Genomic DNA, 27,725 nt, shown 5'->3' on the forward strand with positions numbered 1-27,725 from the left:
CTAGGGTCAATATAGAAAAATAAGGGTTTAATATTCATTGCAGCCGACGTTGTTGATAAACATCTGCTCTCCTCAGCCACTGCAGCTGCGCTTTTAGACACAGCTGTCACAGGCTCGTGAAGGAGCAACTTCATTTCTTAGGATCCGTTCTGGGGAAACAGGGATGTGGCACCTTCCTGTTTACTGGAGAAACCGGCGACAGCCTTACGCCTTACGGCTGACCTGCTCACCTGCCTGCAGCCCAGCCGGTTCAGCAAGGAGGAACGAGCCCCTCATGCAAGCCCGGCCTTTCTGGAGAGTTCTCTGAGGTCCTGAGCCCTTCGACCCCCGAGACTGGCTATTCTGCCTCTTCCTATCTGCAAGGAATCGAGGTTTCCCTTGCACTTGGATCTTGCCTTCTGTTAATGATAATTCACCAACCTCCATTTTCTTATCTTTTTCATGACCTCTGTAGCCCCGACCCTCACTAAAACTCATGGGTGCCACTTATGAAGTGCTTCCCACGCATCAGGCTCTGTGCCAGGTTATCAGTGGTTGGCATAGTGACCAAAACAGCCTGGAAGATGGGTATTGTTACCCGCTCTGGCTGATGGTAAGAGTGAGGTTTGGAGGGGTCAGTCCTACGTGCCACAAATCAACAGGGCAGGGGAGGGAGGGACACCCCAGTCCGACCTGGGTTGTCTTCCTCCAAAGCCCACCTGAGCTCTTTTGCTACCACGTGGATTCCTCACATGTCATCAGAGGGTTCATTCCTTGAACCCTCTGTAGAGAGATGGGAAAATCTTAAAGCAAGCTCAACCCACAAGCAGAAGGTGATGGCCTGGTGCTTACTTAATTTAATTAAACATGACCTATGCTGCTTATGTGGTATGTCTCCATCCATAATCAGCTTTTTAAGTCCTATCACGTGTGGGAGATGGTCATCTGTCTGCTAGGCGGGACTCCCCGGGGATGACAGGAGATAGCTCCTTCCCTGCTGGATTAGCCAGGGTTCTCCAGAGAAACGGCACCAGTAGGATATTGGTATATGATATATGTAATATACGTATATCAAGCAAGAGGTTTATCGTAAGGAACTGGCTCCCGTGGCTATGGAGGCTGACGAGTCCAAAATCTGCATGGCGAATGTCCCAGTTGGAGCCTGAGGGCCAGAAGCTTCTGTAGAGCCAGGAAGAGCCAGTGTTTCAGATCAGAGGCAGTCGGGCAAGAGAGAATTCTGTCTCACTCAGGGGCAGGTTAGCACTTTCTTCTAGTTAAGCCCTCAGCTGATTGGATGAGGCCGACCCGAATTACGCAGGGCTTCACTCAGCTCACTGCTTCAAATGTGAACCTCATCCAAAAAACACTCTCACAGAAACACCCAGAGTGACAGTTGAGTAAAATATCTGGGCATCCCGTGCCCACCACGCATGCCAACTCCATATGCGGGGTGATGGTTTTCTGGAATGTTGTGGTGAGGACACGGATGGGGATTGATGACTGACGTCTACCTGGACCCGAGAAGAAATGGGGCAGTGGACCAAGAATTGCCATCTGGGGTACAAACCCATACAAAAGAGAACATAAGACCGAGCGCCTACCAAAGAAGTTATGAGCAACTATATAATTTGCAGGTGAGGGTAGCTGGTGGAATGAAGTTCCCTGCTTCGTTTTTCTCCCTCCCACGATTGTTAATTTCTAGAAGACGGTCTCTTTCTGAGAGTGGTAACTTCAAAAGTCGGTATCCAATGTCAGATTATCCATATGGATCTCAGAAGCGTAAAGAAAATACTACGATGCACGTTCCTCTGTTCTTTTATGTCTGTTAGAGTTTGGTAGAAAGTAACACATCTATGTTAATTTGGAAGGATCTTTTACTGAGCTTTCAAAATAGGGATTATTTTGTTTTGCTGCAATCTGGGCTTGGAGATGTATTTGAAAGGTGTGTGTTTGGCTGGACTAGAACATGCAGTGGAGGTTCTCAAGTTGGTTGATATACAAATTCTAAGTGCCGTATGTATGTTGTTTTGTATTGTTTTTGTCTGTCTGTCTGTTTGTTCTCTAATAGACCAGGCATTTGGAAAGACCTGAAGACCATGGGCTCAGTGTCTCTCTTTATATTTTTCATCACACTGCTTGTTCTGGGTAGACAGGTAAGACATCTGCTTTTTCACATAACTTCCCCCAAGTTCCGTGTTAATAATACGTTGCTCGTACGTTGACTCTACCTCAATTTCAAAAAAAAAAAAAACCAACAGAGTCCATTCAGTAATAATAATGAAAATACTTTGCTGATGTGCACCGTAGCTGCTTTCATGCGAACAAATGCTGATGTGTCACAATCATTTGATCACCAGAGAGAAACGTGTGTGTGCGTGCGTAAATATAGACAAAAGGACAGAGGTCTCTCATTTTTTTTTTTTTTTTTTTTTCTGCAAGAGGCAAACTTGGTGAATGGTAGAGGTGGGAATCCATTTCCTGGTAAATCTCAAAATAACGTTGTAGGTTTTGTAAGCCTACAAAGGTGATCCCTCCATAGCTGACGCTATTTGTAAAACTGTCCCCTCGTCTGGGATTTTATTTGCATTTCAGAATGGATGGCCTGTTTCTTTTTCTTAGAAGTGGGTATGAATACCTTTGACGTCACCTGAAATCATTCCTAGAAATACAGTCCTCTGTTCAAAAATTGTATTTTTTCATGAGAATGAAACTGCCTCCTTGCACTCCCCACTCCTTCTGGTCTCCAAGGAGAGGCTGTGGGTGCAGGATTTTCAAGGATGATATTCTTTCTCTAGCTGCACATGAGCACGATTGCCCAAAGGATATAGACTCATTGCATGCCAGGCACTCTGCCTTCACCAAAGTTTGCTTGGAATTCTTTGATGGATGATGTAAAGCAAAGGAACAATATATAGAGAAATAACCAACTAAGATGCAAAGCCAATTTAATCATCGACACAGCACTAAACAGTTAAACCGTAGGAAGTTGTTAACAGTCACACAGTCAGAGCAGAGGCCGGATCTGTGGCTGCCAGTCGAGTGGCCTGGAAACACTGTCCTCTTCCAAGGAGCACCCACGGCATGCTTCCCTGAGAGCTACAGTGCATCCCACCCCAGTCTCCCAGGAGCTGAATTGTTGTCCTGATGCAGAGCTCTAGAAGACCCCTGTCTCCCTTCCATCCCACCCCATCTCCATCCCTGGCACAGCTTTGTTCTGCATCCTTTGGCTTGTAGCTTTGACAGTCTGCACGTTCCGATTAACCCATTGAACCGTGTCCTGTTCTTTCTTCCTGGTTCCATTTGTTTCCTGCCACCTGGCTTTCTCCTCCATCGACCTGCTTTCTGTTCTCACTCATAGAGAAAAGGCATGTCCACTCTCAGGAAACCCTATTAGAAGTGAAAAATGGGAACGAAATGGGCTTCCTTGCGTAATATCCCCTGGCTGATCATTCCTCCGGAAACATGGCCGCCCCCTCTGTGGGGTCCCCTGTTTCTCCATTTCGTCCCAAGGATGTTCCGTCTGCACTTTCTCCTGCTGTAGTCATCAGATTGCTTCACAGCAGTGTATCTTAAGGACCAAGAATCAAATTGAATTCTCCCAACTCTTTATTGATCACTGAGATGATAAACATGCCTCTACGTAGATGTTGTCACATCCAGCGGCTGCCCCTTGACCTGTTACTCTTTGGCATAAGATGAACAATAAGAAGTGTTCAGTATTATGGCCGGGCATTAATTTAACACAATAGGGATGACTCCAGTCTTACACGCATTCAGTTCTTTTATTGTCACTACTGTGACAATAAGTACTGTCCACGCTTAGAGTCACTGCTCCCTACAGGAGTGATGGTGTGATGATCATTCTTTGACAGCTCGCACCGAGAATGTGCCAGGGTGAGCCGGGATCATTCAGTCAGCGATCTACTAAGGTCCCAAGTCTGTTGGGCTAACAAGAACTTCGAAGCCTGTGACACAGTGCTTCTACATACTCTTCTAAAAATACAAGTATGTCATAAGTCATAAACAAATGTCCGATGTTTAAAATAAGGTTTTTAAGTTTCATAAATGTGCATGGCCTCAGGGCTACTTATGCCCTAGGTGGTTTATTTAAGCAGCAGGACAGACATTTTGCCACTTATTTTCATTGTCATTTGTCCCGATGACTCCCCAGGCCCATGACCATGGTTTTTGAAACGATAGTGATATGTTTGCTCTCTGAGCAAGTTAGCATTCTAAATATCGTTCTGGGAATCTAAGACACCTTCCTGAAACCATAGCCTGTGTCCCGGACAAGAGCTGTGCATGGTACTACTCTCTGTGCTGAAATACAGGCTGTGACAGGGATGCCAGCCTGAGCTTAAGGGCCTCTTTTGAAAACGGAAGATTCTCTGTACTTGTCCTGAGTCTAAATGACCACACGCTGCCATTGAGGGTCTGCATTCTAGGTGGGCTTGTTCAGGACATGGATCCAGACAGGTGGTAGCCTGGTGGCCCGAGAGGTAGGCTGAGGTCACCGTGTGCGAGGCTTCAGATCGGAACCTGGGAGTGTGGGGAATCACACGCTGCCCACACCCCTGTCCGTGTAGAAAGAGGTCAGCCCCTCCAGTTCCCCGGCTTGTTTTCAGAACTGCATGAATAAGAACTGCCCTTGAGGCCGTGGTGGGTGTGAAACACAACAGTGAGGCTCCCAGAGATGGCCTGGGTGCCTCTTCCAGGCTCTCCCTGTCCCCTCTCGCCATTGCCAGAGCAGACAAAGAGCGAATCTGCCCCTCTGCGTACTGTCGAGTAGCCCCAGACGGACTCGGCGAGATGGGTGAGGGTGTAGGGACGGAGGTTCAGCAGGTTTACTTGAAGTGCCACCCAGAGTCTCGGAGGCAGTGTCTTCCCCTGACCCTCCGCCGCATCCTCCACATGGCCTCCCCCTGCGTGTCTGTGTCAGATCCCCCTCTTTCTCTTAGAAGGACATAGTCACTGGGCTCACGGGCCACCCTAAATGCAGCAGGATCTCCTCCTGAGGTCCTTAAGTCAATTACACCTGCAGAGCCTATTTCCAGAGAAGGTCACAGTCATATTGCAGGTGAGGACTTGGAACTGTCTTTCTGGGGGACACCACTGGATCCATTCGACTGGCTTGGGATGGAAACATCGGTCTTCCTTTGGGGGCCTCCCCATGAGTTTCCAATGAGCTTGTCCTTCAGGAGAGGGTCCTGCAGCAGACGGCACTGGGGAGGTGGGATGCACAGACTTGGCAAAATGTCACTTTCAGGCCAGTGGAGATGGTCCCAAAGTGCTCCGATTCCTTTAGTGGGAGCCTTACCAGGTGTTTCCTGTGATGCGGTGGCATCACTCAGGCGACCTGAGCCACCTCTAGTACGGCTCACGGAAGCCCCACCAGACCCATGCGCTGGGCTTGCTGCCTGCCCTGTGCCACTTCTCCTTGTTTCACTTTGTCCGTCTCGAGGGTGTATCCGTGTCTTCCTGATGCCACCGTCATGGACTGCTGAGTAGTCTTTGAGTTTAAAACCGGCCACACCACTGGTGTACCCCCCAAAACCCGAATAATCTGTTGTCCAAGTCGGAGCCCTTTTCCAGCAAGGGCAGAGTATGATTTCTGTAGGTTACAGAATGTGGCAGATTTGGCGTTAATGTAAAAAATTTAATATAAACAAACATTAAACATACCTCTTCTGAAATCTTTTTAAAAAATGTCTCTATATGAAGTAAAAATAAATTTCACACCGGAGGAGGAGGAGGAACAACTTTTGAGCATATCGCACATGGCTTGAATCGAGTCTCGTTGATGAATGATCATGGTCTTTCAGGTTCCAAAATGTGAACTTTTTAAGTTGCCATCTGTGCATAAGAGGCTGTGTGTGTGTGAGTGTGTGTGCACATGCGAGTGTATGTGTGTGCATGCACGTGTGCACCTGTGTGTCTCTGTGTAAGAGGCTCTGTGTGCACATACGTGTGTGTGTGCACGTGTGTGCATGTGTGAGCATGCAGGTGTATGTGTGCACCTGTATGTGTGGACACAGGCGTGCACGCGTGTGCAGTGTGCACACGTGTGTGCACTTGTGTGTGCACACGTGTGTATGTGTGTGCCCGTGTACTGCATCAGTATAAATAGCCAAACCAATAAAACAAACAAACTTGCATCATTTATTTCTTCTTTGCATGTTTTCGTCAGGAAGTTAGTCTCTGTGCTAAAATACGCCTCATCCATTAGGTCCTTCTGTTACAGGAAGATTCTTTCAAGGGCTGTTCCACCATAGTAAATTCTTGACATCACAGGAGACCCAACGTGATGCCAAAATCAAAGACACCTTGGCCAGTAAACAGGCCACTCTGTTTCTACAATGTCAACTAAAACAGTTTTTAAGAAACTGTTTTAAGAAAACATTAAGTTGTGCGACATCATAAAGCACGAATGCGTGTTTCTAGCAGCAGGCACCGTCTTAATTAAATGATACCAGAACGAACGTTTGGGTAAACAGAATGTCATTCTCTTAGGACAATGCAATCCCAGATGAAAAAGTACAAAATTTTCAATGAATTTCTAATTACAGAATTTGTAGTAGGGGAAAACTGATTTCTAGATAATACAGGCAAAGTGCCATGCCTGAGCACGATTATTTTTTGAATGCAAATTATCAAACAGTGCCCTCTTTCTACTAATGTATTTCCCGTTTTTTCATTTTTTCATTGTTTATGTTCTATTATGCCTCTTCTCAAAAGATAATTCAAGGCACCTTTTATTAACATAACTTGGCCAGAAGCACCCATGTCACTTACATGCCTGTTTCCCTGTTCCTGAGGCTGGTGCTTTCCCGCACCTGCTTCTTTGCAGATCCGGGTGAGGGGTCGGGTGACAGACATTTGCGGGGAGCAGCGGGCTCCATAGGGTGGGTGGCAGTTCTGTGTGGGGGTTCTGTTTTCAGTTTTGTTTTTGTTCTTTTTATTTTCTCTTTAAAACCTCCACTCTCTGGCAGGACGAGATGCCTATTGGTTCTTTACCTCTGTGTCCTCTTGTAACAGAATGAATATTACTGTAGGTTAGACTTCTTGTGGAAGAACAAGTTCAAAAAAGAGCGGGAGGAGATAGAAACCATGGAGAACTTGAACCGCGTGCTGCTGGAGAACGTGCTGCCCGCGCACGTGGCCGAACATTTCCTGGCCCGGAGCCTGAAGAACGAGGTGGGCACGCTGGGGCAGCGGGCAGGGGCAGGGCGAGGAGGTCCCGGCTGGGGGGGTCTGGGGGGCCTGGGAGCCTTCAAACGCCTCAGTGCTCCTGGTGTCCTGTTGGCCTGAATTGGTCTGTTCTTCAAAGATAATGATGGGCCAACTGGGAATAGTGAGTTCGAATCACCTCCGAACGTGTTAGCTTGAGTGTTGATTCATCATTCCTGGCTTTCCTTCCCCCATCACGTGACACTCTCAGGGTGCCATGTGAGGCCCTGGGCTTCCAAACAAGTCACAAAAGTGGCCTCTCCGTGGTGTGAAGGGCCGCCTGCCTTACCAGCACACCACAGAGACTGAATCAAGGGGCACCATTAAGGCATGCATACCGCACATCCACTGTTTCATTGCTGGAAACTTCCCTGAGTGCCTGTAAAGGGCCTTGGAATTTCAAAGATGGGAGATGGACAGAGTTTAGAAGTTGTCCATACAAGATCAGGTCACAGACCAAAGTCTGCTCTCTTGAGGATGCAAATGGGGATTTCTTGGAGCGTCTAAAGGAACGGATATTTAACTAGAATTGGAAAGACGGGAGTGTCGTTTTAGCATAGAAACGGCTTATGAAATGAGACATCGTGAAATTTCTTTCATATTCCTAACTTACGGTGAGTCAGCAGATGTGTCTACAGTGAGAAACACGTATCTGAGCTCTCACTGTGAGCAGAGGCCTGTGTTTGCCATCGCAGACACAGAGAAGGTCAACCTTGATGACACTAGAGTACAAACTATCTCAAGTGACAAGGCCTGAAGCGGTATTTTCCTGTAGCACATTTTTGCGGGGAGGGGGTGTATTTTCACTTGGACCGGGCCCCCAGAGGGAGTGACTCGGAGCCCACTGCCTGGTGGTTGTCCCTGCCAGGTCTCAAAATCCCCAACCTTCTATCATAAGAGAAGAAGTAGAAAATACCGCAGAGCAAGCTTTCAAGAGTTCACATCCCATCTCTGCCAGTTACGGCTAAGTGGCCTTCAGCACAGCACCTAAGCTCTCAAGTGCCTCAGTTTCTTCATCTGTAAAATGGGGGCAGTAATAATACTCGCATCATAAGCACAGAATGAGCACCAAATAGCACATTTAATGTTGACATTGGCTAGAAAGCACCAGGGAGGGAGTGAGGGGCTGGACATCGCCCCCTCCTCTTACTGGAAGCGTGCTGGGTGCGGCAGGCCGCCTGGGGTCCCGCCAGGAGGTCTGGTTGGCTGTGGAGCCCACCTTTCTGTTTCTTCCGCTCTTCTCTGAAGTCCATACATCTTCAGCAGCCGGTCTACCCACTGGCCACGGATAACGAAATCACTGCGCTTGTTAAGAAGGAGCATCTGCCCCCGGTAGCGACATAAGAGCATCTTTCTGTCTGTGTGCCTGGCTGTCAGTCCGGCTCATAAATTCAGCGTGTGCCTACTGTCGCCCCTGCCCTGTGGCCACGCTGGTGCCTGGCCTGGACACAGAGATGAACGGGACAGGGGTGGCCCCATCGCCCAGAGGGGGACTGCATCCCCTTGTCTCCAAGCGCACTCGCGGCGTATCTGCGGGAGCCCAGACAGGCCGCCACTATGAGGAGGTAGCTTCTGAAACTGGAAAGAAGGAGCTAGAAAGTAGCTGGGGGATGGATGCTGGGGTCGGCGGGGGCGGGGGCGGGGGAGTGGAGGAGTGAGAATATTCTGGCCGGGGGAGTGCCTAGTTCAAGCCCTGACAAAGCCAGTGGGATTAGCCCTGCCCCCTTGCAGACCCTTCCTGATGTCTCCCGAGGTCTCCCCGGACTTGGGGGAATCCGTGGATTCTCTCTGTTCTTCCCCGTCGGTCTGACTTACTCTAAGCGAATGCCTGAACCCAGTTCCCTCTTGGAAAATGGTAAGGAATGGCAGGATGGGTCAGGAGCAGACACCTAGCGGGGGGTAGCGTGGGCTTGACTCTCCCGTCCACACCTAGGCTCTGTCACGTGGACTTGGCCTGCTCCGTCCCTGGGCTGAGCCCAGTCTCTCCGCTCTTAACAGGGAAAGAGCAGTGCCTGACTTGGCAAGCTGCCTTGAGGGGGTGGGGAGTGGGACGCCTACACGTCGCTTCCCCCGAGCGTCCCTCCAGGTGCGGGGGGCATTTGACATTCCCGGACACGGAGTCCCACGTCCACACAGGTGGGGCCCAGCCGGCAGGGAGGTGCCCGTGCCACAGCTGGCGGTGACTCGTCTGCCTCCTGAGTGGCCCCCTGCTGCGTGCCACGTCGCTGAGCACAACTCTCGCGTGCTCCCAAGAGAGGGGTGACCTGTCCCTTCGCGTCTCATCAGTGCTGCCATTTTAAGAACTGGGCGCACACAGGGTCCCCTGTAGCCTTCACCACCCAGATGGGCTCCCTGGGGAAGCGCTGTAGTGGGGGGGGGGGGGGCAGGGTGGCCTAGTGGGTGGGAGTCCGGGCTGTGGTGCTCCCTCTCTGCCCGGGTGGTTGGGGAGGGGGGGGCTCTTTGGCAACAATGTAGGAATCGGCACAGGTAGATGGAACCGGTCCTCTGCTTTCTTTCCTCCTTTGTCAGCTAAAGAAGGCAGGTTCCTCGTTGCGGGGGGCGGGTCCCCTCCCTGGCCAGTCCATCCCCGCGTGTGCTCGGAACCGGTTGGGCCCCGAAGTAATCCCGGGCTCCCAGCGGCAGCTCGTGAGGACGGCCTGTCCCCGCCTGCAGGAGACAGCGCCTCGCCCCAGGCAGCCTGCAGGCCCGGAGGAAAAGGGACACTTGCTCCAGGTCCAGAGCCGTTCGAACTCCCGGCCGCAGCCAGGTGCCACAGCAGCCACGTTAGGGGTCTTCGGGTTTTCACTCAGGGCCCCGCGGTCCCCACGCACCATTAGATGTGTTCTCTCGCGCTGCTGATTGTGCTCAGGAGGGTAAAGCGCCGCACGCATCTGAAATCGGGGGCTTCGGACCAGGGGGACAGTCCTTGAAATGACCGCTTCGTTCTGCTCCGCTGCGGGCCGCAGGCTTCTCCGTATGTAGTCAGACAACAGACAACTGCCCTGGGGGGTAGCTTTCCATAGTTCACTGCCAGTCTTTGTCTGTTGGGGTAAATACAGGGGGGCGGGGGGGGGTGCAGCTCTACAGGCAGCCGCTCTAAGTCTCGCGGATTAAACAATTTCAGGGACCCCCACGGGGCGCTGCGCCGTCAGGGCGGCCGGGAGAGGCAGCCCACTGGGCAGGGAGGGTTATGCTGTGCAGTTGCTGGAGATCAAAGAGGGGGTGTAGGAGATTCTGCTGGCTGTGATCCTCGTGGGGAAAATCCTGAATGCAAAACAGCTCGCGGCGCCCGGCTGAACAAGAAAGAGAATCGCTAACCGGCCGTCTAACGAGCGCCCCGCCGTGATTCTCAGTAAGGGATCGTTAGGTTTTGGGGGGGCGGGTTTCCCAAAGACTCCTAACAAGGTTACTATAAGGAGACTCATTGGAGCGCATGAACTGTAGCAAACTCCTGGCCCGTCCTTCTGCTCTCCCCACCTTCTCCTGTCCCGATCTGACTCCTCTGTCCTCGACTGACTGTCCTCGGGGGACAAGCCATTCCCCAACCAGCCATGTATAATCCCGGCCTCATCGTCCCAGGCCAGCCAGGCGGATGGTGTTCAGCCTCCTGCAGCTACACAGTAATGGCATGTGTGCTGTTCAGCAGTGGGGATAACGTCAAGGACCTCAGGGGTCAGGGCCAAGGACGTGTCCCCTGCGTGAGCCCTCTCGCACCCCGAGGCTTCCTGGGGAGGAGGTTCGGCCGTTGTGAGAAATGCAGTCCCCTGGAGGGGGGCCTCTTCTGCTGGGTCCCAGAGCATGGCTGACACTGGGGACCGAGAGAGAGCCCCGCGCCCACGAGCAAGGCCTCCCGAAGGGATCCCTGCCGCGCGGGCTCCGTGTGGCTTTCCTGGGCCCCGGGCCAGCTCTCCTCCACCTGCCGGGCCCTGCTTGGCGGCCGAGCTCACAGGTTCGGCCCCAGCCCTGGCACTTCTCAGGCCTCCATCCTCTCAGAGGCTGTTCCCAAAGGTAAGAGCAGCAACTCACGCGAAGCTTCACAGCGATGCCTGGCCGGCAGTCAGCACTCCATCTTAGTTTTCTTTTAAGCAAATATCCCAGATGTATGCAAAACTTAAGAGTCACTGCCCACTGGAACTTATTCACAGCTTCAAGGAAGCCTCCTTCCCCCCCACCCCCCCGGCCCCTTATGGGGCCTGAAGAGGGCAAACCTCCATGGAACCCCTTTGCCCTCAGACCAGCCGCTGCGCCTTCCGGGCTCCTCCTCCGGGGGGAGGGCTGAGCACCCACGCCATCCGAATGCAGATACCCGGGTTACCTTCAGAGCTTGGGGCGGACAGGAGCAAGCCTTTCAGTCCCACCACCAACATTACCAATGCACATTTTTCTGGAACAGTCCTTGGGAACAGGACACAGGACCTAAGCCAGGACCGATGTTAACAAAGAGCCTTCCTTCACTCTTTGGTTCTCCAGGCCACCGCGTGGATGTTCAGAGGAAATGAATTTCTTTTCAGAAGCAAAGCGTGATTGAATTACAATCACATCCCCTAAAAGCTTTGACTTCAACGAAAACCTGGGTGTGGGCAGAGCCCTTATGGGTGCCTCAGGTGCCTCTTCCTTCCCTCAGGGCATTCGCTTTGCTTAGAACTTCTGCAGTTTTCTCCCTCAGCTGCTGAGGGTTCTTGGCCAGACGCAGGCGACAGGCCATCCGAGTTCAGGGAGAGAGCCCTGCGCTCCTGGGACGGAGCCCTTGAAACTGCCCTATTGTAGCGGGAGCTTTCGAGATGCCTCTTGAGCAGACATCAAAGCCAGCTTTCATCGCTTGTTGAAAAGGCTACATTTTGTCACTGCAGTCTACCCTCTGCTGAGTCGCCAGGTGGCGAGAATGGCGTGTGATTCTGAGCCAGGCGGCCGCGTTGCTGGCGAACTGAGGCTCGATCAAAACAGGACACAGGTGTCGCTGTGGGTGTGCGGGCATTCACCAGGTGGGCGCACTGTACCCGCCTTCCCAGCCGTGAGCCCCACCGCCACCGCCTCCAGACAGACCCTCTGCCCTGATCCCCGTAGCCAGGCTGGCATGCCCCCAGCACCTCCAGAGATGCCTTCGTGCTTTCGAATTACGCCAGTCCCCTGAGTAAATGAAGAATCCGATGACCGCTGGGAAGAGGATGCTAAATGGTGAGCACACAGTCCATTGGGGGGAAATGTGGGAGGTGGGAAGGCCCTCCTTTGCTGCAGAATGGACCCGTAGGAGAGATCACGGATGTGGAAGTTTGGAAACTGAGTGCGAATGGCAGTTCTGAGCATTTTCCAGGGCATGCCAAGCAGACCTAAAGTGAATTTCGGCCTTTGACACAGACAGGAGCTCCCATGTTCCACAGGGGGCGCTAACCGCTTGCTTTACAAGTGCTCTGCTGGAAACCTGATTGCTTGATTCTCCCCCCTTCCCTCGCAGGGGGCGTAGGAATGGGCAGGGGACTGGGGGCTGGAAGAGGGGTGCTGGACGGGACGTAGCGAGACGTAAGCCCCCCGGGGATCTTCCCTTCACCTCCAGCCTTGTGAATGGGTCAGAACCTACTCAGCCTGACATGTGTGCCCTGTGCTTGTGTCGCTGAGTGGTCCCGGGGAAACACCTGCCTCTGGGGGACACGGGTGACAGGCGGGTCCCTGATAAGTGGAAAATGCAGACGGAAGGGGCTGGTGGAAGTGTCTGAGCCAAGAGAGTTGGGGCTGCGGGTGGGCAATGTCATGGGACTGTCGGGGCTTGGGAGAGCAGAGGTTGATGAACGTCGTTCGGGGACCGAGCGAGAGAAAGGCAGTTGGCATGGGGTCGTTGGCGATGGCCGTTGTACAAAGCCACCTGGAGGGGTGGACAAGCCCCAGCAGAGAAGCTACAACAATATCCCGAGAGCCCGGGGCAGAGATGGTCACAAGCAGAAGGGAGCGTATCATGCACAGCAAGGGAACCTCGGGCAGGGTGTCCAGGGATGCAAGAAGCGACAGGGAGTCTTCCAGCCACCGATGGCAATGACCACCCGGTGTGAGTGCCCAGGGAGCATGACGCAGTCAGTGGAGCGCCGTCCTCCTCCATCACACACTTCTGTCCCTGTCCTGCACCCCTGGAGGTTTGGAAAGCCTGGCTGAGGGAGTTGGGGAGGGTGGAAGTGTAAGTGTGAGTAGAGAGTGTGGAAGCCAGGCGTGCCCTCTCCCCCACGCTGCAGACCCCTCCCTGTGGGCCCATGCTGGGAAAGGGGAAGAGCCCCACGTCCAGCTAGGTCCTGAGCTTTGACCGCTTGTTGAGCCAGGCGCGTTAATTATCGACAGGAGGACCCGAGAATGACAGGAAGAGTCATGGGGTTGTCCCAAGTCTTCATCCATGGGCAGGTTGGGTTGGAGAGGAGCTGGTCTCACTCAGCAAACTAAAAGGGACAGCGGGCACAGAGATGCGGTGGCTTTCTGATAGTGTTTTCGTTACTTGAGCTTCTTTGGCAGAGTGGTGACATGTGAACAGGCATTGAAAGGACACGTGAGCTCATTTCCAACTCCAAAGCGCAGTGATCCCTTCGGGCAACAGTGTGCCCAACAAGAGTCATTCACTCTAGACCTTGAACTCCAGACTCTCCTGGGAGTCTGCCCACGTGCCCTACCCCCATGCCCAGATCCTCTGGAAATATGAGCTAAGGTCAGACCACCAGCCAGTCGGCTTGTGGTCCACTCTGGCCCCAAGACCAACCCAAAGACCTGAGTTTGGGGTATGGTTCTAAGCCTTGCACGTTTCCCTGGCTCCAGAGAATTTATGAAGCTTCCCATTGGTGAAGTTTCCCTGTTTCTCAGGAGTAGCCCTCGAGGCTGAATCAGGGACTGGGCGGGGGGGCAGAGGTCCACACTCATCCTTGGTGTTTCAACGAAGGTCCCAGGAAACTGATCTAGAGAGAGAGTGGGTGAGCAGTTTGTAGCCCAAGCCCCCAGCAGCACTCACCACCTGCAAAGTGCCTGACCAGGGTTCCAGAGATTAGTCCTGGCCCCTAGGCCTGCTGGGAGCCCTGGTGCATCATCCGGCTCCCCCAACCTTCTACTTTGTCATTCAGCCTGTGACTCCTAACCAAGGCTGCCTAGCAGAATAACCCATGGCCCTTTTCAAAAATGATGCGCAGGCTTGGAGCTCACCCCAGGGCCGGAAAACCCACCGGTGACTGTCCCATGCATTCCTGTTTGTGGACAGTGGAATGAGATAACACATCAGACCCCTTCCAATACATAGACCTGATTTTATTGGACCCCAACACAGTGCAGTTCAAATGGACCCTCATCCGAACTGCGAGTCGGTCCAGTCTGGCAATTTCATCGTCTCCCACTCCTGTACACCCTTAAGGACCCCCACAGAAAGGAGAGAGGTAAAGCGACATGACCTGCACGTGGGGCGAGGCCCCCACCGCCCCTGCATCTGGACAGCATGGCCTGCGGTCATCAGGAGATCCAGGTTCAAGGGTAAAGTGTAGCACCTGTAAGAGGGAACTCTGCATCAGACTTGGTAACTGTGACCTTGGGCAAGTACTGTAACTGCCCTCTGCCTCGGTCTCCGCATCTGTACGTTGAAGTAAGAGTGCCGGCCTCATAGGATCGTCGTCGGGGGCAAGTTAGTTCCTGTGGAGTGTTGACAGCTGCCCCCGTCAGTCAGCAGGCACTGAGTCAGTGCTGACCGCTCCCGAGCTTATTTTTATCATCGTGCCCCAGACGGTCACTCTGGCCAGTATCCACAGACAGTGGGGACATGCAAGGTGCAGAAAACATTTCCTTGTCTTGCCAGATACGCTCCTTTTCCTTAAGAACAGGGAAGTCAGTGGGCCACCACGTGGGTGGCTCAGTCGGTTGAGCGTCCAACTCTTGATTTTAGCTCAAGTCATGATCTCACGGTTCCTGAGTTCAAGCCCTGCACTGGGCTCTTGTGCTGACAGCTTGGGACTCTCTCTCTCTCTCTCTCTCTCTCTCTCTCTGCCCCTACCCCCCTCTCAAAAATAAATGCATAAACTTAAAAAAAAAAAAAAAGAATAGGGAAGTCTATGAAGTTCATACTTCTCTTAAAAAACTGGCATCGTTAACTAGCAGGGGCTTCTAGGGGGTTGTCTCCCGGTAAACCCTGACTCCCCGGCTTAGCATTGCCAGGCCCTGCAACTTGACAGTCATCTGTGTCGCAGGTTGTCTTCCCAGGATATGAGTGTTCAGAGCAGCAGCTTCTCGGACAAAGAACAGGTCTGCGCGGTGAGCCAGCGCAACCATGTTGAGAGCAGAGTGGAAAAGAAAACCCTTGGTTCTGTCGTTCGCGTGTTTTATAGAGATTGTGAGGTCGTCGCAGAAGGCATTACGGGTGGCTGGCCCTGAGAACAGGAAGCTGACTTGAGGCTAGCTTTTCCAGGAAGTGGTTGTGACCGTCCATGGGCCGCCATTGGCCTGCTGTGTTTGTGAGGAGACCTCAGTGGGGAAGAACGGCTCCTTGGAGAGGCCACCAAACCTGGGAGTTACGGTGCTGCCGAAGTGCGCTCTCCCAGTGGGGGGATTCGTCTGGTGCCTCAGAGAGCAGAGCTCACTACAACGTTCATGCAGAGTGGATTGCCTCACCCTGCCAGGCGCACAGGAAGCGCCAGTGACTTGCGTTCTTCCATCCGCGTTGAGGGCGGCCATCTTGTTTGACAGAACTCTCCTCATATTTCCCGGCGGAGGGAGCGTTTCCCTGCACCCACTGTGGCGCCTGGCCTTCCTGCCCACGTCATGCCACCTGAGGGCCCTGATGAGCCAGCGCCAGTGGGGGGACAGGTCCTCACACCCAGGACCAGCCTCTCTGCCCACATAACAACCCTTCCTTTCTCAAACCTTCACTGAACTTCAAAGTTTCACTGTGTGTTGAAAAAAACTATGGAAACGCCTTAAAATTGTACTTAGAAGACATTGTAATTTTATTCATGTCTATGGATGCAGAAGTATGAGCCTCTTTGTATTTAACAGCAAAAGCCTATCTTGAATAAACATAGAGTTGGCGTTTGATTCGATGTGGATAAGTAACCCAGGGAGTGTCGTCGGTTCTTTCTGGGGTAATTAAGAGGTAACTTGAGGAGCTCCTCTCAGGAGACACTAAAGAAAAACAGGCATAAAGACCTCAGTACAAAGGATGTAGCCATGACAATGTAGTCATTTTAGGCATTTTAGTATAGTAGTTTGGGAGATTGTTTTGTTGGCCTTCAGTTGCTTACAGGACATTTCTTTCTGAAGCCAGAAGTCTGTGATCTCTTGTAATCGTCGAAGGCAACGATGGCAGAGAAGTTTTGCCAGAAGGACACCTCCTACTGGCTGCTAGTGGCAGTGGAAACACTGTGTTGAGGGCTCAGCCTGCATCCTGCTCCTTAGAAGCCCTCACCTGCCGTCATGGCCGGCGTCCGGAATGGGCCAGGGGCTGGTTTGGGGGCACATGCAGGGGGGCACCGGGTGATTTCTTCACCAATCCCCACATAAAGAAACACTTGTCTTAAGAGCATGTTTGTTTGCAAGGTTTCCTAGTGCTCAGCTCTCGCTTTCCTCCCGGGCAGGAGTTGTACCACCAGTCCTACGACTGTGTCTGTGTCATGTTTGCTTCCATTCCGGATTTCAAGGAATTCTACACAGAATCGGATGTGAACAAGGAGGGCTTGGAATGCCTTCGGCTCCTGAACGAGATCATCGCCGACTTTGATGATGTAGGTACCCGAGAGTTACCCTTGACAGGCCAGGGTGGCCCCCGTCCCACACTTCGGCATTCTGGTGGCCATCCCATCTGAAGTTAGTCCGATCCTGTGGCGTGTCTTAATGCACGTCTCCTGGTGTAATTATTGGTGGCTGGATGAAAATTAAAGCCTTTTGCTCTGTTATGGTCCTTGACTGATTTTGAAGAAATGATATATTTTATTTGTGAGGTAGTGTGTTCCCTAGGAACCGGTACCAAAGTCGGTATCAATAAAATGTCTTTCCAGTTTGCTGGCGGATTTTCTCAAAAGGCTTGAACTCCAAGGAAAATACTTGCTTATCGGTTGATACAAAAAGAAATAATGAATGTATTTATCATAGTAGATGACTGGCGTGTCTCTCTCGGCATACTCCAAGGTCAGATATCAACTTGAACTGTGCAGGGATGATACGCTCTGTTATTGAAAAAGCAATATGGATGAGGGATAATATATTTGAGAAGGGACACAGTATATGTTTCGTAATTTGAAATACGTATCATTTTTCAATTTTCAATATTCTGCCTACATGGAGAATAACGTGTTTTGTTTGCTGATAAGAACAAACACACCAGTGGTTTTAAGGATGTTGCTGCTACATCATTCTTATAAATATCAAGCAAAATATAGCAAAATTGACATCCATGAACAGAGGTTCATCAGGATTCATGGAACTTGGAAATACCGTGACGAAATTATTTACGTAACGTGATGTTTGCAGGCCAAGCTTCTAAATGTCGTGTGTGACCTGTGCATTTCTCTTTTATCACCATTGTCAGCGTGAGATTGACTCAAGACCTATGGCGAAGTAATGACAACTAGTGCCTCCCATGGTTATGCCAGGTTCCTGGTGAGAAACAGTGGCCTATTGGCTACAGCTGCCCCTCAGTGAAATAAATGCTCGCCAGTACGGGTGGGTGAGTGGCAGGGCTATTTTGGGTTGGATTGGCTCATGGATATGAGGTACAGGCATTTGCTAATCTGCCTCAGACCCTCTGACATGGAATCTTGAAAGAATCCCTTCTGAAAGCAGGAGTGCTGACAAAAGGTCAGGAAGATGTCCCCAGCCTTCAGTTGGTGCCTTTGGCCTCATGAGCAGATAAAGAACCTCCCAGAGTCTCCTTCCCTTCCTCTCTCACCCCTTCGCTCTCTTTCCTATAGCCTCTGCTCTTATTTTTACATTTTCTCCATCCCAACCCAAGTCCTAATGTACTTGGCCGGGGAATAGGCAGTGGGAGCTGGTAACTGGTACCAGAAACCGGGACAAGAAGTGTTAGGGTCAGAGCTGATGGGGAGAGCCATCCTAGATAATTATTCCCTTTACATCTAGAGCTCAGACGCAAAAGCCAGTTCTCGGCACCATAAGTGGTCATAAATCACCCTCGCCATGCAGGGAAGACCTCCCTCACTGAATCATACTTTTGTGTTTGGCCTTTTAAACACAGAGATGGGAAATTTATTTGAGACTGTTATCGCTTGCATCATAATTTATCCCGGTTCCTTCCCTAGCAGATTAAAAGGTAATTCATGCTAATTGGAAGCATATCATTATGCTGCAATTCCTTCCAAGGACAACGCTCTTCGTGGAGTGTATAAAGCGTTCTTTCTCGGCAAAGCCCGAGGTCGCAATGTGAATAAGCAGCAGTTGGAATCGTTCATATTCCTATCGCCGTGAACTAGAACTGGAGAATGTCTTTAGACACTGCACCCAACTGAGTAACTGAACAGTTGTCATTGCTTCACAGCTGCTGTCCAAGCCGAAATTCAGTGGAGTTGAAAAGATTAAGACCATCGGCAGCACGTATATGGCCGCGACCGGTCTGAGCGCCGTGCCCAGCCAGGAGCATACCCAGGTACGGATGTGTCTGGTACGCGGCACATTGAGCCTTGGTTCCACCCACGGATCATCCCTGGAGCCAGAACGGCCACACGCTAACTCATAAACTGTACTGTGTGTACAACCTAAGCCTCCGTGATTAAGATCCTGTGAAAAAAGATGAGAAATCCAGAGGCTTCTGAGGGTCCGGTCACAGAACCCCTTTCTCCGGTCAACAGGGATAGGAAAAAAAAAAAAAAACAAAAAAAGATCTGGTCGCTGCTTGATTCCAGATAAATCTTCAAGAAAGTAGATTGGAGTGGTTTATTTTAAGATGGCTTATTAAAAGATGGCCCCTGGTCTTTTGATTAAAAACAGTGTGGCCAAGGGGCACCTGGGTAGCTCACTTGGTCTAGTGTCCAATTCTTGGTTTCAGTTCAGGTCATGATCTCACTGTTAGTGAGTTCAAGCCCCGCATGGGGCTCTGTGCTGATAGCTCAGAGCCTGGAGCCTGCCTGAGATTCTCTCTCTCTCTCTCTCTCTGTCTCTCTCTGTTTCTCTCTGTCCCTCCTCTGCTCTGGCTCTCAAAATAAATAAATATTAAAAAAAATTTTAAATAAGTAAAATAAATAAAAACAATGTGGTCAGGGCACCTGGGTGGCTCAGTCAGTTGAGCATCTGACTTCAGCTCAGGTCATGATCTCACGGTTCATGGGTTCGAGCCCCGCGTCAGGCTCTGTGCTGACAGCTCAGAGCCTGGAGGCTGCTTCAGATTCTGTGCCCCCCTCTCTCTCTCTGCCCCTCCCCCACTCATACTCCGTTTCTGTCTCTTAAAAATTAACATTAAAAAAAATAAGTAAAAAATTGTAAAACGTGACCAAGGGGCACCTGGGTGACTCAGGTGGTCAAGTGTCTGACTTTTGGTTTCTGCTCAGGTCATGATCTCAGAGTTTGTGAGATCAGCCCCACATCAGGCTCTGTGCTGACAGCGTGGAGCCTGCTTGGGATTCCGTCTCCCTGTCTCTCTGCCCCTCCCCCACTTGTGCTCTCCCTCAAAATAAATACACAGTAAAAAAAAAAAAAAAAAAAAAAGAACCAATGCGGTTAAAAACCAAGCTGACCACTTAGAAATTTGCTTGGGCAAAATTGAGTTATCTTCAATTAACTGTAGTTTTGAGAGGGTTTTCTTTTATGTTGTGTTTTGTTTCTGTGTGTATGTATGTGTCTGTGGATGTGTAGATATGCTTATGTAGACTGTAGTTCAATAAACAAGACCCCCTCCTTCCTTTTAGGACAGCGGGCTCCCTGATGGCACCGGCACAGATTTGCTGTGAGGCAGGGGTGGGTGCATCTGAGGAACAGAACTTACCAGAGCACAGCTTGCTGTAGGCAGGCCGACTCCCCCCCGAGAAAGGAAGGGCTGGGCCCGGAGCCGCTTCGCCCTCTCCCGCGCCTCCCACAGACCGGATGGAGTGAGAGAGGGACAGAGGGACAGCGGCATGCTAAGCAGAGCTCCTGCTCTTTTCCTCAGTATTCATGGGCCGAGACTAGAAGGCGAACCATCTGACTCAAAGTTAACGCTAGCGGTTTTCCAGGGGAATGGGTAACACGTATCCCATTTGCTCTTCTCCTTGGGTTTTTGCTCCCAGGTTATTATTTCGCAACGGGTGGGCATTACCTGAGTAATAAGGAAAAGTAAAATGGCAGCAGAAGAAACTTCAGAAGAATCTTATCTTGGGTTCTAAGCAGTATCCTTCCAAGCCATCTTGGTGCCAAAGGCAAAAGGAAGAACGCGTTGCCCTGTATAAATGGTAGCGTATGTTTCTAGTGGTTGGATTTTTACTGACAGAATATTAAAGTGCTGACAAAACTATTGGGAAATTGTGGAGTATATAGGTATGGAAATGTATAACACTATTTTAATACCAATTAGTACCTTAATTATACCAACAACAGAACTAATGATAATTTTATCTTCCTGGCTTTATGGAAGCAAACTTATACCTTTTTAACACCTTTAGTGTCGTGGGAAAAGTTAACCATTAAAAAAAAATAACATGAAATCTTGTATATAGCCCTTTTGCCTCAGCCTCTAAGGTGTTCAGCAAGGCGCTGTCGGAACTTAGCTGTCTCAGTCAGCGAGGGGGCCACCATAACAGAACACCACAGGTTCAGTGGCTCAGAGAGCAGACATTTATTTTCCCACAGTTCTGGAAGCTGGATGTCCCAGATCAAGTTTCTGCAGGATACATCTCTTCCTGCTTATAGATGGCCCCCTTCATACTGTGCCCTCACATGGTAGGGAGGGAGGGAGGGAGGGAGGGAGGGAGGAAGGAAGGAAGGAAGGAAGGAAGGAAGGAAGGAAGGAAGGAAGGGGAAAGGAAAGGAAAGGAAAGGAAAGGAAAGGAAAGGAAAGGAAAGGAAAAGGAAGGAAGGAAAGAAGGAAGAGAGAGAAAAGGAAAGGAAAGGAAAGAAAAGAAAGGAAAAGGAAGGAAAGAAGGAAAAAGGAAGGAAGAAAGAAGAAAAGAGAAAGAAAGAAAGAAAGAAAAAGAAAGAAAGAAAAAGAAAGAAAGAAAAGACAGAAAGAAAGAAAAAGTTCTTAGTGGGGAGGATTTTAAGACTTCAAGATAGGAATTTGGGTTGGGACACAATTCACACCACATACTTACCTTTATTTAAAATTTTGTTACATTCCTTCTGGATTTTTCTGCATTTTTATTTTTAAAATACTGCATTAGGATGTCATTTATCATGACTCTTGACCTTTTTGGTGCCTCCTTAAATTCTGTGCCTGAGGGGGGCGCCTCACTCACCTCCTGTCATCTGGGCCCTGATTCTGAGGCCTCCCCAGCTGACCCCCTCTCTCGGAGTCATTTAGGGCACTTGGCCTGATCACGCCCAGTCCAGACCTTAGCTCACCGGTAGCCGCTTTCTGATCCCTTGTGGGGCTCAGCGCGGAGATTCTCAGAGGCGTCGCTGGTGTAGACCCACTCAGCATTCAGCGTGTGGGGTGGGCGCATCCTCCCCCGTCCCGTAAAGCCTGACGCGTCTGCCTGTCTTCCCTGACTCTGCCTCCTCCAGACCCCGGCCCTGCAGCCCACGACGTCTCTCCTTTCCCTCGGGCACACTCTGTGGACTGATCGCCCGCATCCACCGCCTTTATCTTTCCCCTTCCCCTCCCCCCCCCCCCCCAATACCAACAACAGAAATCCCACTCTTGAAGAGCAGGAAGCACTTCCACATTCCAGAGCCCCAGCCGGGTTGTGTACTCCTCCCGCTCGTTCTTGAAGTCCTGCCTGCGGCGTCCGGTAGAGCTGATGGCCCCCTTCGCCTAGAAGTCCCCTTGTCTGTCACCTGCCCGTGGTCCATCCCTTTGGGACACTGTCCCTGCTCTTGCCCTGACAGCTGCTCTCAGTCAGGGGTCTCCATCCATCCCCTCTGCGGATTCAGCCCCTGCCAAAACCGTCACCTGCCACCCTGATCGTGGGGCCGGACCTACCATTCCAGCTTTCCAGGGACAGCCAGTTCTAACCCCCTCATCTTCTTCCCATCCCCCTCCTCCCAAAACGGGGCCCCAGCCATCCCCTGTGTCTGTGAGGATGGCGCTGGAGAGCCCCGTCTCCACTAGTTCTCCAAGTCATCCCACGCGTACTGAAGACACCATCCACAGAGGCAAAGCTCCGACTTTCACGGAAGCTTGTCCTGCGCCCTGACCTGAGGAACTGTGCCTCCTCTGACGTCCTGTGTCTAGAGCCCATTTCCCTGCCTCCCACGGGCAGCGTATCACTTTCAGCTTTCTTGCAAAAGTGCGTTTCTTATCCACCATCCACATCGTAGAGCCCTGTCGTAGGCGGCGTCCCCAAAACCCCCAGCAGGGGGCGGTGTGCATGGCGACTACTCCGGCTCGTTGGCGGAGGACGGAGAAGGCGCCCACCTAACCTCCCAGAACAGTGGGTGGCTCCCTTCCCTGTTTCGCACACCTGCCACTCCCAATCCAAACCCTCTCCTTCTTCCCCCTGACGTTTCCAAACACTCGCAAAATGCCTCCTGAGTCTACTTTTGACAAGCCTGAGAGATCCCCCCTGCCAACCATCCATGTTACAGATGGAGAAGGAGAAACTGAGGCACAGCAGTGAAGTAACTTGCCCAAGGTCACGGAGAGAGCAGCGACAGACTTGGGCTGCCAACCCTGGGGCAGGGCTCCCCTGCTGGTCCAGAGCTCTGCTGCTGCCTCGTGGGCTCCTTCACCACCCCTCCCGTGCCACGTTCACGTCTGTGCCCGTCACTCACTGCTGCTTCCTGCCTCACTTTAGCCCACCTCTCCTGTCCCACCTGCCCCTTCCCTCCTGCCTTCATCAACCGCACCCACCAGACTGGCCTTCTTAGCCACCCCTGGGCTGCTTCCCAACTTCTTACCGGTCACCCCTGTCGATAAGCTCGAGTGGAAAAGAACGTGAGTCTCAAGTGAGGCCACTCATGACTTAGCGCAGTAGCTAAGCTTTCTGCGCTCCCGTGTCCTTACATAATGGGGAGCGTGCCCATTTCATAAGGCCATTGGGAAGACTGCATTAATATGCAAAATACTCCTTGGCCACAGTAGGTAATAAAAATGCTAAAAGCCATAGTAATACAGTTGTGACTTGTACACTGTTTTGCATATTGTTACTATCGCTCCCTCCAACAGAACAGCTACGAGGGTTTCGGACATAAATGCAATATGATATGTCGTCATGTCCCTGCAGAGAATGTACTCCATATGAGCTATTTCTATTTCGGGCATTAATTAGATCTTGGTAAGGTCATCCTAGAAATATTTTGAAGTGCAGTGAAAGTCTGCTCCAGGGAAAGCACATTACGTTTGATTGGTGTGGGGGGATAACACTTGATAAATATCAATGTAGATATTTGAAATGAACATGTCTTCTGCCTTTTGTAACCCACCTGTAACCTACCTACTTGTTTTCCTCATTGTAAGCCAAAAAACCTTGCTACATATTGTTTGGCCAAACATTTAGTTTGGCAACAAGAGACATTCGATTTGCAAAATATATTGGGTTCATCAAGGATTAATGTGCTTTCGTTAAATCCCAAAAGAGGCAGAGTTATCTGGGTAAAAGCCTTTTGAAATCGAGCTCTTACATGTAAGACTAGAAAACCTCCTCATTTTCTACTTGAGGGGCAGCATAACTTCTCCATTGGGAAAACGGATGCATAGCAGCCTGTCAATACCTGGTCAGAGTAGGGCTGACCGCCTTTGTTTGGATTTTTTAAATGAAACGGTACATTCTGATTTTAAGCTGAAAGGCAACGTGACAAAATGGTCGGTTGCATTATGCATCACAACTGATTGTTTTTAAAAGAAGCAGGCATTTGTCAAGAGACGAAACGTCAGACTGGGAACAGGCTGGCGTGCTAACCCCACTCGTGATTCCGTGAACACGCGCCTGACAAGTAGGCGTCAAGGGACGGAAGTCAGCAGCCGGCACCCCGCCCCCACCTGCCAGGACCTCACCTGCTTGCAGGACACCCAGGTGCAAAGCCTCCTGCTTGTTCCATGCCATGGCCTTTGCACGGTAAACCCTGACAGCAAATTGTGGTCCCAAGTGTGTTTTTCTTGACTTACAGAGTCCTTTTTTTAGAAAAAGGACATTTCACCAAAAAATTATCATTTCCGGCTTCTCCTGAAAACTGGTAGATTATCTACCTGATCTTCATCCCCGATGACAGAGTCCATCGGCTGGAACGTAGAAGCAGCTGCTTCATTTAGACTTGAGCGTGTTCTCAGTTTGCCACACTCCCCACGACTCCCTGTTGCCCCATTCCCTCTGCTGCACTCTAGAGCCTCGCCTCCTCGACCTCCGAGGGGCTCTGTGGTTTATGAAGACCATCCTTCGTGGCCTAGTCAATGACCAGGGTTTCTCTGGCCGTAGCCATTATATAAATGCTTCTGATCTTTTTCAGAGAAACATCACTGACAACTTAAATAGGTTGAAACAAAAACACAAGAATGAAAACTTTGCATTCAGATTCACGCTTGGATTATATTATTGCTGTGATAAACCAAACCACGAGCTCTCATTCACAATCTCAAGTAGATGGATACCAATTGCTGGCACCACTTTGACAGGAAATAATTCGTTGCTCCAGAAAATACAGGGGAGGGAAGAAGCAGAGAAGCAGGAGGAGGCAGGGAGGTTTTATTCTTCACCCTGGAGTGAGCACTGGTGCTTTTCAAAATTTTAGAAAGCATTTGTATTCTTAGTCTCTTTTTAGTCTATTTAATTATTTTATTTGTTGTAAGTAAAAACTACTTGATTTTACAATCATTTTAAAATGAATTTAGTATTTTTATTTATTATATGCCAACAAACTCAGCAGTGGACCCAGAGTGGCAGGTTGAGGGTAGTTACTAAGCACTACCCTTGGCTCCATCTGGTTCTTGCCCAGTTCACCCCATAGAGACACCGTTGCGGAGGGCGCCAGCGTGTCTCCTTTATTTGGCTCCCCCCGTCCCCCAGATGAGTTCCCAGGCTCCATACGATCAGCCCATGAGATGCCTACACTCGCGCATCCAGCGTATTAGCAAAACTGAGTTGCCAACAAAGCAAAGAAAAAACGTTTCCCATCCGCATCCAGTGACTCAGGTTAATAGCTCCGTCTCAGGCTCGGCTGTTCTAGGTTTTACTGAGCTCGTGGGACATCCAGCAGGTGTTTCCTTTCCCCACTGTGGCAAGCGTTCCCTGAAGTTTACAGTCCGGGAAAGGCATGTGTGCAAACGATTCCAATGCCAGGTGACGTGGAGAGTGTCTGGGAAAACCGGAGACAGTCTTGGTCAGCCCAGGCTGCTCTAGCAACTGCCAATAGACTGGGTGACAACATACCTTTACTTCTCACAGCTCCAACGGCTGGTATGTCCAAGACCAAAGCACCAGCAGGTGAGATGTCTGGCGAGGACCCTCTTGCTGGTCTTCCGGTGGCTGTCTTCTCGCTGTGTGTCACCTGGCGGAAGGCATAGAGAGGAAGCCAGCTGTCCCCAGCCCCTCCTAGTGAGGGCGCTAATCCCATTCACAAGGACTCCCCCCACATGACCTAACCCGAGGCCCCACCTCCTAATCCATCACCCTGGGGATTAGGCTTCAACATGGGAATTTCTCGGGGGTGCAAACGTCCATCCACAGCAAGGGGTCTCTGCCAGGTTGACCACGGGAGAATCGGGGAGTCGCTCTGAGACCCTCTGCTGCCGGGCTCCTGGTAGCTAAAGCACACCTTGAGACTAATAACCATAGTTCCCTTTACTGGAGAAAGTAGAAAACAGTTCGGGTCTCTGCTGAAATGAATAGCGGCACCCAATGCTGTGTATTTCTGTACAAACACCAAAGCTACCGTGATGTGTTGTAAGCAGAGTGAAATCTCTTCCTGCCTTCGTGCTACTAACAGGAAGCTGCAAACCGAAAGAAACTAAACCACTGATCTTCACTATATCCACCGAGAGTCTCAAAGACACTGCAAATGGCAGACTTTTAGGTCATTGTCAAAGCCGGGCATCCCCGTAGGATGCCCAGTGTGTTCGAAGGGAGAAGGTTCTGAACGAGGGCATGAGACAGTTTCTGACATTTTCCTCCTCGATGTTTTTCACGTCAGGGTGACCTGCTTCTCTAAACCATCATGAAAGAAACTAAATAAATCCTGAGCCCCAAGGATATAGGCTGCATCCATCTAACAAATTCATTTCACCTTACCCACAGCCCTGAGAGATAGGTAGTTCTTGTCCCGTTACAGACCAGGAAACTGATGCCCAGAGAAGTTGAGTGACTTAGCCAAGGCCACACAGCTAACGGTTATAGAACCTGGGGCTGGACCTAGTTTTGCCTGATTCCAAAGCACCGACAGTTAATTCGGGAACTTCCTACATTCGGACAAGTGGTGGTCAGGATGTAAACCGCGGTCCTGGGGAAAATAAAGGAAGAGGTGAATGGCAGAAGTGTGCCCATGCGAGGCGGACTTGGGAGCTGAGGGGCCGCGGTGGAGGGGGCGTAGAAGGCCAGGCTCGCCAGCGTCTCAGGTTTCCGACTTAGGGATCTGCCGCTGATGATGCCATCGGCAAAGCAGGAGAGTCAAGAAGAAAAGCTGTCTCGTAGGACATGGAATACTAACGTTAGTTTTGGATGCACCGTCCGTGCTCGAAGATACCGAGTACGGTTTCAGCTGTCCACGGGGGTGGCGGGCAGTTCCAGAACCATTTGTGACGACTTCCCGGTGATAGCTCTCCGTCAGCTGAGTATCTCTTAGGCTCATCATCCAACCCACCTGCCACCATTTACCGTCAAGGCTATCAAGGAAAACTGCTTACCTGTTTGTTCACATGTTTGTGCATATTTTGCGTAAATCTACCCCAAGGAAGCTCACGAAACTGAGTGCAGCGCAAAATGTTTTAAAGTGGAAGGAAACACAAAGATGCGAAGATTCGAGGCTGACACATAAAATGCCAATGGCGCAGTTCCCACCGCGTTCTAGATGCACACGGGGTGGGGGGCAAGTCGACAGAGCTGCTACGACAGGGCCCCGGACTCAGACTCCTGGCGGGGAAGCCTGATTGTGCGGCTCCTACCCGTTAGGAAGCATCCGGGGCCTCCCTTGCCCCATCTGCACGGTGGGGACGAAGACAGAAAGTCCCTCACGGGACTCAGAGTGAGGATTAAATACCTTCAGGCACACTGCTGCTATGTAGCCTTCGAGAATTCCCAGCAGCTGGCACAAGGTCAGCGTTCCAGTGTCCGCACGGACGATCTTACTGTCACTCCTCCATTAGTATATTTGAAAACCGGGCCACGTCAGGTATGGACCCTCATAACCATGACAGTGGGTCTGAGTGACCCGTGTGCTTGGCAACTAACTTTCTCATGGAAAATGGTTTAAAACGTGATGGGGGTTGGGGGGGGGTGCTTGCTAGAACATCC

At 50.9% G+C, this 27,725-nt stretch overlaps 1 protein-coding gene and 1 long non-coding RNA gene across 5 annotated transcripts in view; one reads left to right on the forward strand and one right to left on the reverse strand.

The window, feature by feature from the left end:
• The window catches only part of ADCY2 (adenylate cyclase 2), a 415,997-nt gene that overhangs the window by 374,299 nt on the left and 13,973 nt on the right, over positions 1-27,725 (forward strand). For 2 of the 4 annotated variants that reach the window (XM_086675813.1, XM_086675797.1), the window contains 4 exons: positions 2,048-2,132; positions 7,015-7,173; positions 16,782-16,928; positions 18,698-18,805. In XM_086675813.1, coding sequence (XP_086531939.1) covers positions 2,048-2,132; positions 7,015-7,173; positions 16,782-16,928; positions 18,698-18,805 — 499 coding nt within the window. The remainder of the gene's footprint in view (positions 1-2,047; positions 2,133-7,014; positions 7,174-16,781; positions 16,929-18,697; positions 18,806-27,725) is intronic. The other 2 variants (XR_015240410.1, XM_086675806.1) reach the window with 2 other exon arrangements.
• On the reverse strand, positions 25,084-27,005 carry LOC147584002 (uncharacterized). Its single transcript, XR_015240402.1, has 2 exons — positions 25,875-27,005; positions 25,084-25,767 (listed from the first exon to the last, which is right to left on the reverse strand). It is a non-coding gene; the product is annotated as an uncharacterized LOC147584002 (long non-coding RNA).

Source organism: Puma concolor, chromosome A1 (assembly GCF_028749965.1).
Source record: "Puma concolor isolate L17-30 chromosome A1, mPumCon1.1.hap2, whole genome shotgun sequence".
Classification (NCBI taxonomy): domain Eukaryota; kingdom Metazoa; phylum Chordata; class Mammalia; order Carnivora; family Felidae; genus Puma; species Puma concolor.